A 7,971-nucleotide genomic window follows, 5' to 3' on the forward strand; every position below is an offset into this window, starting at 1 on the left:
TTTCTTTTAAAAGAATAGTACACTTCTACTTTGTAGTGATTCAGTAAAATTTAGGGGGAAAACAGGTAATCTGTTGAGGCTTCAGGAAGCCTCTCAGAAGCTTCTATTAAGCTCTCTCAGGCTTTCCTTCTTATTTTACAGAGAGAGGTGAAGTTGTTTTTTGTTTGTGTTTAAGATGAGACTTTGTCACATGAGTAATTGAGAATTATTTGAGAACTAAACAGGATTAAGACACTTTGTAAACAAGAAATATGGCAAGATATCTAAAATCATAATATAAAGCTTGCTTCAAGCAGCATTTGACAGAGAGAAGATTCAAGACTTCCTTGTCTTTCTGACAGTAGTGCCAGAAGCCCAGGAAAATAAATACTTCCTTTGAATTCTGAAGGAGTTTCACTTAATAGTTTCTCATGGTTGATTTTTGTGGGCAGCAGAGTGCAGTGAGGGGCAGGTGGGTCTCCCATGGTGGTCTGCCACCATCTCACCTCAGGTACTAAGAAGCAGCACAGGTGCTAAGCCACCCAGAATGTACAAAATGCCATGAAGTTCTTGATCACTGGAAGTAGGAAGGCTGAGGGAGGAAGCTTTTCCTTTTCATTCCAGAGGATAAAAAGTACATGACAAAAGTTTCAAGCAGGTAAAGAGTGTTCAGTAGCCAAGTAATCAGTCCTTCTTCAGCTCTAGTGGTAGTTTTCCCTTAGAGAGAAAGATCTGGTGACTTTCTGAGGTCACGAGAGCTCCAGCTTCTCTTAAGAATGACTGTTTCAGGAAGGATTCTGCAACTCCTTCCTTGTTGCTGCAGCAAAACCTTCGCTGCAGACAGTGGGCTGAGTGAGTCGAGCTCTTGTTATGAAATGCTCTCCTCTAAGGTCAGTCATCTGCGTGGGTGTGGGTGTGATAAGTGCTGCTGTCCTGTGTGATCTGTTCCTCAGAGCTGAAAGCTCTGCTTTTTAGTTGTGAAGATACTTCTGCTTTTCTCATGCCATGTGACCTACCACTCATCCCTTCTTAGCCTTTAATCTTGGATTAGTCTGGAAGGGCAAATGTAAATGGGGGCAAGGATCCTGTGACCAGGCTGTTGGTCGGTGCTGACGATCTGGTGTTCTGAGGTAGGTTCAGCTTGGTGTCATGGTCAGTCTGTGGCTGGTGAGAATTTTGGATGTTCGCATGAAGCAGCTACTTCATGTGACTCCTCCTGTGAAAGCTGCTGGATTGTCCTGCCTCTGAGAAAAAGAAGAAAAGAGGCTCCTGAAACAAGTGTCATCAGCATCTTTTCTGGCATGGAATCCATGCCTAGCTCAGCACTCCTCTGCAATGGAGCAGAGAGACCTTGAAGGAACTTTTCTCAGTTGGTCTGTGTGTAACTGCAGTCCTGGCACCTGCCTCAGCTTTCTGACAGATGGTACTTGTCTTGAGCCACAGGACTCTGGTAGGGCTCAGAGACTGGACTGGGTTGCAGGAGCAAACAGCTGCTGGATGAAGATATTGATTCTCTCTACTGAAAGAGATGTGTCTGACGACCTGATCTGAAAGAGACAAAAAATTGATTTAGATACAAAGGGCACTTTCCATGTGTGCAGGATGGGGCAGTGCATAGACAAGATCTTATTTTCAGAGCTGTGGTGTTTCTGGCTCTTCCATTAATGGATTAAAATTCTTAGCTTTTCCTATTGTTTTCTTTTCCTTCCCACACAGGTGGTTTTTTGGAAAGATTCCCCGAGCGAAGGCTGAAGAAATGTTGGGCAAACAGAGACACGATGGTGCCTTCCTCATCAGGGAGAGTGAGAGCGCTCCTGGGGACTTCTCACTCTCAGTCAAGTAAGTCATGCCCAGGAGCAATTGTGTGCTAATCAGGCATGAGCTGCTCCTTTGGACTGGTGAGTAAAGGGCAGGTGATTGTCAGCACTGAGGAGCAGGAATAAACTCACAGATGCCCTATAGCATTCCTGTTCCTCTAGCGACATTTATTCCCTCTCTAATAGAACAAACATCTTTTCTCTGGTTTGCAGTGAGTCCTCAGGACTGACCTAGTGGCACATGGCACACACAGGCCCAGGCACTGTCTGGTGGCTTCTTTGTGGATCCCATTCCTCCCTCTTACAGCCACAAAGCACCCAGTGTGGATAATCTCCCATCCTCCTTCAGTCCTCCTGTGCAGTGCAAGCTATTACTGTATCTCCTCTCTGTGTAGTATGTTTGCAAGTATGTTTTTCTCTGCTTGGCACATGCATATTACATCATTGACTAGCACTGGGACATGGAGCTCTGAAAGCAGAGGTCCATTTGAGCTCTCACAAGTATATTCCACATGGCTTAGGAAGAAATTCTCTGTGAGGGTGGTGAGGCCATGGCACAGCTTGCCCAAAGAAGCCGTGCCTGCCCCATCCCCAGAAATGTTAAATGCCAGGTTGGACAGGGCTTGGAGCAGCCTGCTCTAGTGAAAGGTGTCCCTGCCTATGGGAGGAGGGTTGAAATGAGGTGATCCTTAGGTGATTCTCAACACAAGCAATTCTGTGATTCTCTGATCTGAAGTCACTCAAATGGAGGCTTTCGAAACTTAAAAAGGTATGTAAAATAATTGAATGTAGGATGGGGTTGGGAGGGGATCTGTCCTCAGCAGTTGATTTTGACTTTTTTGGTTTTTTAATAATTTTCCATAATCTTCCCTTTTCTACCATAAATAAACAAGATTTTCTTTAGAATCCTTACAACATTTTTTATTATTCATGTGCAATTCCAGCTGGCTCTGTTTTCTGTGGCTGTCAGTGATCTGTATCAACAAGATTTGTTTCTTTTCTTCTTGTCATCTTTGGTCTGTAACCAAATTTTTGTCCTTCTGTACAGCAGCACTGAGTCATGCCAGCAAACTGGATTAAAGCCACTGATTCTAGAGATGTTTATATTTCTGTCTTGGATAGAGTCATCTGGGCTGGAATATTAGATATGAATGGAAGCTTCAATTGCAGGAAGTGCATTCCTTTAAGAAACAGAAAGTTACAGTGGCATAGCTGGGCCTGCCTGTTCAGCCTGGTGTTGCCATCTGGTGGTAATATCTCAGTTGGGTGGTTTTTCCTGTGTGTATAATTTAGGAAAGTCCTTTTCCTAAACAGTGATCTGTAGGATTTGAAATTGTGAGCTCACAGGTTGAGGAAGGCAGAGCAGAGGCAGCACCCAGGAGTTGTTTCAAGGCAGTGTCTGCTTTCCCCACTGATGTATAGGAGCCATGCATGCCAAGAGGGAACAGTTGTCTTCTGTTTTCAGTGTTTTAGGCTGAAGTAAAAATACCAATGTGCCATTCATCTGGAAAATCCCAGTGGACCTCTCTAGAGTTCCTCTTTATTCAGAGGAAAACCATTGGAAATGTAGCTTAAACGGAATGACATCATTTGTCAGAAAAAATTGTTAACACGGAATTGAAGTGGCTGGTTTATGTGTGCAGCATCATCTTTGAACATTTTGGGGTTTGAGGGTTTTTTTTCTGTTACATTTTGTTTTGGGCTTTTTCTTTAAAGGCCAGAGTGGTCCTTTTGTTTCATAAGAGAGCCCTTTGCACAAGTCCATGCTGGTTGCCAAAAGAGCCAATGCTATCCTCCCTGTGGCAGTACTTTTCTTGGAATTTGCCTGTAATGGGGCTGGTGCTTATGCATTGCGTTGTTGCACGTACCCAGTGACGCTGTGGGAGGAAGGAACTGGGACTGTGAGAAGCAGAGGACCATGGCAGGAGTAGCACAGACTGAGTGGCTCAAGTCAGTTGTGAAACTGCTGGGTATGAAAAGCTAAACCGTGGTGCTTGTGCTTGACTGGCCATCCTGTGTTTGAGGATGTGAATTGGAAAGCACCAGGGTGCAGCTGTGCTACTGTGACCTTGCAAAGTCCCTGGCATTTGTCCCTGGGATTCTGCACCACCTTCAACAACACAGGTGACGGCATATGTAACATACATTAAGTACACGTGATGCCAGCTATGGGATTGCATCTATGTAATCAATGTCATTGACAGTTTTCCCTGTGCCCTGGAGGACCTTTTTTCCCGAACTCTGTGCTGATGATCATAAAAGAAGTTCTCTGTGGCTAATAATGTGCTCTCTTATGTTCTTCCTTCTTTCCACACAGGTTTGGAAATGATGTGCAGCACTTCAAGGTGCTTAGAGATGGGGCCGGCAAGTATTTCCTTTGGGTGGTGAAGTTCAATTCTTTGAACGAGCTGGTAGATTATCACAGATCCACATCTGTCTCCAGAAACCAGCAAATATTTCTCCGGGACATTGAGCAGGTGCCACAGGTAAGAGAAGCGTCCCTGTAGAGTGCCCTTGTCAAGCTGTTACAACCACAGTCTGAAGTGGGATTGCATTTTAGAGTAAGAAAGAAGCTTACTGATTTTTTTACCTGTGGAAGTGTATCTTTAGATCCTGCAGTCAAAATTTTACTGGTAAATAAGCTGCATTCCTGTGCAAAGCCTACCTGTACTCCTGGTCTCCCTGGAGTTGAGGCAAAATTATTGTTGCTGCTTGAACATTTGACTTGTTGTAATGTTTATGGATTCTGTTGCAGTAAGATCATCTGATTCCTGTGAATTAAAAATGGATTTGCTCCTGTTACAGGGCACAGTAAGAAAGGATAGGGAAGTGCTGGGTTAATGGTTGGACTTGATCTTAGAAGGTATTCTTCAGCCTAAACAATTCTGTGATTCTGTTCTGATTTATACCTGATCATAGCCAGAAGTGCAGCTTTCAGTGAGGCTTTGATACTGGACTTTCTTGAAGAGGTGGTTACAGCATATGGAGTGTCTCTGGTTTGGATCTAGCCACTGTGAAGAGAATCCAAAAACTCTTGTGAATTACCAGCAGAGAACTTGTGTATATCCAACTCTTTATTTTGTTCCATTTCCCAGGTCAATCAGAGTATTCTATTTCATGTAACTGCATGTTTTGTCAGTTCTGGGTAAATCCTTTTGCTTCCTTGTACAGCATTCTGGTTCTAGCCTGAAGACAAGGGGTGTGGAATTTGTGCAGCTGTCCAGGTGCCACAGGCAACTGTCACAGTTTGTCTGAACTTAGCACTTGGCTCTGCACTGCCAGGTCAGGGATAAACAGAGGATGAGAAGGTAGCTGCCTGAAAAGGACAAGCATGAAGGGACCTTCCTGGCCTCACGATTTTAAGACTGCAAATGTATTTTAAATGAACTGATAGCTTTTGCATCAGAAAGGAAAACTTGCTGACCAGGCAAAATGTTCTATGACAGAAGGGTTAAGGAAAATGTGTAAAATGTCAACATCCAGTTTTTAGGGGGAACTTTGTGTAGATCAGTATTTGTGCTGTCATTTATGAAAACAGGACAAGTAAACAGCAATATTTTTGTATTGCAGTAGAACACAGATTTACAATAGGCCACAAAGAGTAAAAAATAGTAGAAAAACATCAGAATCATCTGCTGTATTTCAGCTCTTTCACAGAAACTTGACCTTTTTCTGAGGTGTTCTATAGCTAGTCCTTTGCTGTTTTAGCGCCTTGTTGCAGCTGTTGGGAGCTGGCTTGAAGGGAAAGGGAACAGCCCAAACGTTTATTGTTAGTCTGCTGTGTAAGACAGCTCCTGCCCGCGGGAGCAGGTGCCTGAAGTGCCGTGGGTGATTCTCACTGTGTGTATGTTTCTCATTCCCCTTTCAGCAACCAACATACGTTCAGGCCCTGTTTGATTTTGACCCCCAAGAGGAAGGAGAGCTGGGCTTCCATCGCGGAGACTTTATCCAAGTCCTTGACAATTCTGACCCCAACTGGTGGAAGGGAGCGTGCCGCGGACAGACGGGCATGTTCCCACGCAACTACGTGACCCCAGTGAACCGGAACATCTAGAGATTAAAATATTAGAGATTATTTAAGGAAACCAGAGAAACAGTAAATACACATACAGAGCCTAACTGCAGCCAGTGACCTAAAAATCACACGGCGGTAAAACCGGAGTCACCTTTCACCGTGAGGTGATCCTCCTTCCCTCAGTATGGAACTTCAGGGGCGGGGGGAAGAGTTCAACTTACACACCAAAACTTATCTTAAAGGAAAAAAAAAAATGAAAATAAAAAAAGGAGAGAGAGAGAAAAAAAAAAAAGAAAATAACAAATTTCCTCAGCTGCTCCTGGGTTATCCCCTTTTATTCACTCTTGTTGCGAATGAGTGTTTTAAGGTCATTTAAAGTCTGACCACCACAACTCTTCTTGTTTCCCCCTCCTCTGTCCATCAGTGCATGAAGTTTTAATGCCATATTAAGTCCTAGCCATGCAGTTAAAGGAAAAGGGAGAAACTCTGCTGGTATTTTCTCTCTGCAAACGGTCGTCATTTGACATGAAGGGACATGAGAGAAGAACCAAATCCACAGTCCTGCCTTTAAAAAAAAAACAAAAATCATCAGTTTCTGCTTTTGCCTTCAACATTCAGCATTTCTTGCCTGGGAAAATGAGGTGTTAATCTGATTTTTATTGTCTCTTCTCCTTTGGCACTTTCTTCTGAAAGCTCAGCGGCTTCCAAACAGAGGAAGGGAGAAGAGTTGTGTGGCTTTTTGTTTTATTTTTTACTTTTGAGTCACAGAGCTGCTTTGAGAAACTCCAACGTACAATTGAAGTCTATTAATGCTGTGCTGACAGCTTTTTTGTTTTTTCTTAAAGGTGTACGGTTGAGCACATTCTGTAATTTTTTCCATAGTGCCTTCCCCTTATTTTCTTTTTTATTATTTTTTAAGTTAAAAGGACAGTCCAGAGCTTTTCAGAGGGTTTTTTTTTTTTCTGCCTATGTGTAAATAAATACTTTGGGTAAAGGGGGCAAAGGAGGGTGGTTTTATCAATGGACACTTGAGAAAAATCTACAAACAGAGATGGAGCTTTAATCTTCAGATTTGTCTTACTGTTCAACTTCCCTTATTCCAAGGAAAATAAAATCAAGGCATTCAAGTGGCAACTTAGGCTGCTCAGAGGTGGAGAGCTGCAACCAGGAGCCTCAAAAGAAGTAAGAGAAAGGGGAAAAAATTATGATGAGGTAAAATGAGGAAGAATATTTCAGGGAGGGAGGGTTAAGAGGGGATTTTGAGAAATTATAGCCCTGAGATGTCCTACAAAATGTACATTCCTTTGGTGGAAAACTTCATAATGCAGAGAAACCTCAAGAAATAGTGCTTGAAAAAAAAACTTTATGCTCTTAGTGAATGTTTCTACGTGATGCATGTGATCAGCCTGTCTCCTCGGCCTGGATAGGCAGTATTTGCAGTCGTGTTGCTCTTGAGAAGTGGAGTTGGCATCCCTGTTCTCCAGTCTCTCCTCCCTCCTCAGGTCAGTGTTCCTGTTGAAGTAGCTCCCCGCCCGCTCCCATTCACAGCAGGCTGTGTGTGACTGTTCTCCCCATCCTGCACCCCCGGGGCGTTTCTGGTGGCCCTTTGCTCCTCACCAGAGCAGTGTGACATTAAATTGGACAGAAGGAAAGCAATCAGCCCGCAGCGCTCTCTGTGCCAATCTTCGGTTGCGTTGTTTTTCCCTTGGTGGCCGTTTGGCTGGATCCCTTCACCCCACCAACACATCCCAACCTGCAGCAGAGATCTCCTCCTGCCCTGCCTCAGCATGGGCAATCTTTTGTTGGAGGGTGCCTTTTTTTGTAGTAAGTGTTACAAAAGTTTTAATCCTGAGATGGACTCTGCCTTACACTTTGATTTTCCAGCAAATGAAAGAGAGAGCTACCCTGTAGAGTATTACTTTTCCCCCTCTCCTTGCTAGCTGTCACTCACTTTCTTCCCACTTCGTAAAGTGATTGGAAAAGGAATCTATGGCATTCTACACCTGGACCATTTGATTGTTTCCTTATTTTGGAATTGGTGTATATCATGCAGCCTTGCAGACATATGTCTTGTGTGTGTATATATATTAAATTTTTTTTCCGTGTTTAAATAAAAAAAGGCCTATGTACTTAATCCTTTAACTCTGCAGCAGCATTTGG

General features: G+C 43.5%; 1 protein-coding gene across 1 annotated transcript in view; it reads left to right on the forward strand.

The window, feature by feature from the left end:
* GRB2 (growth factor receptor bound protein 2) overlaps positions 1-6,053 on the forward strand; it is a 51,186-nt gene extending 45,133 nt beyond the window's left edge. Inside the window, exons 4-6 of the mRNA XM_040081711.2 lie at positions 1,696-1,818; positions 4,114-4,282; positions 5,665-6,053. Of these exons, the coding sequence (XP_039937645.1) occupies positions 1,696-1,818; positions 4,114-4,282; positions 5,665-5,850 (478 nt within the window). The 3' untranslated portion in view covers positions 5,851-6,053. The remainder of the gene's footprint in view (positions 1-1,695; positions 1,819-4,113; positions 4,283-5,664) is intronic.
* The last annotated feature ends 1,918 nt before the right edge of the window (positions 6,054-7,971 follow it).

The sequence above is a fragment of the Hirundo rustica genome, chromosome 18 (genome assembly GCF_015227805.2).
Source record: "Hirundo rustica isolate bHirRus1 chromosome 18, bHirRus1.pri.v3, whole genome shotgun sequence".
In the NCBI taxonomy this organism is placed as follows: domain Eukaryota; kingdom Metazoa; phylum Chordata; class Aves; order Passeriformes; family Hirundinidae; genus Hirundo; species Hirundo rustica.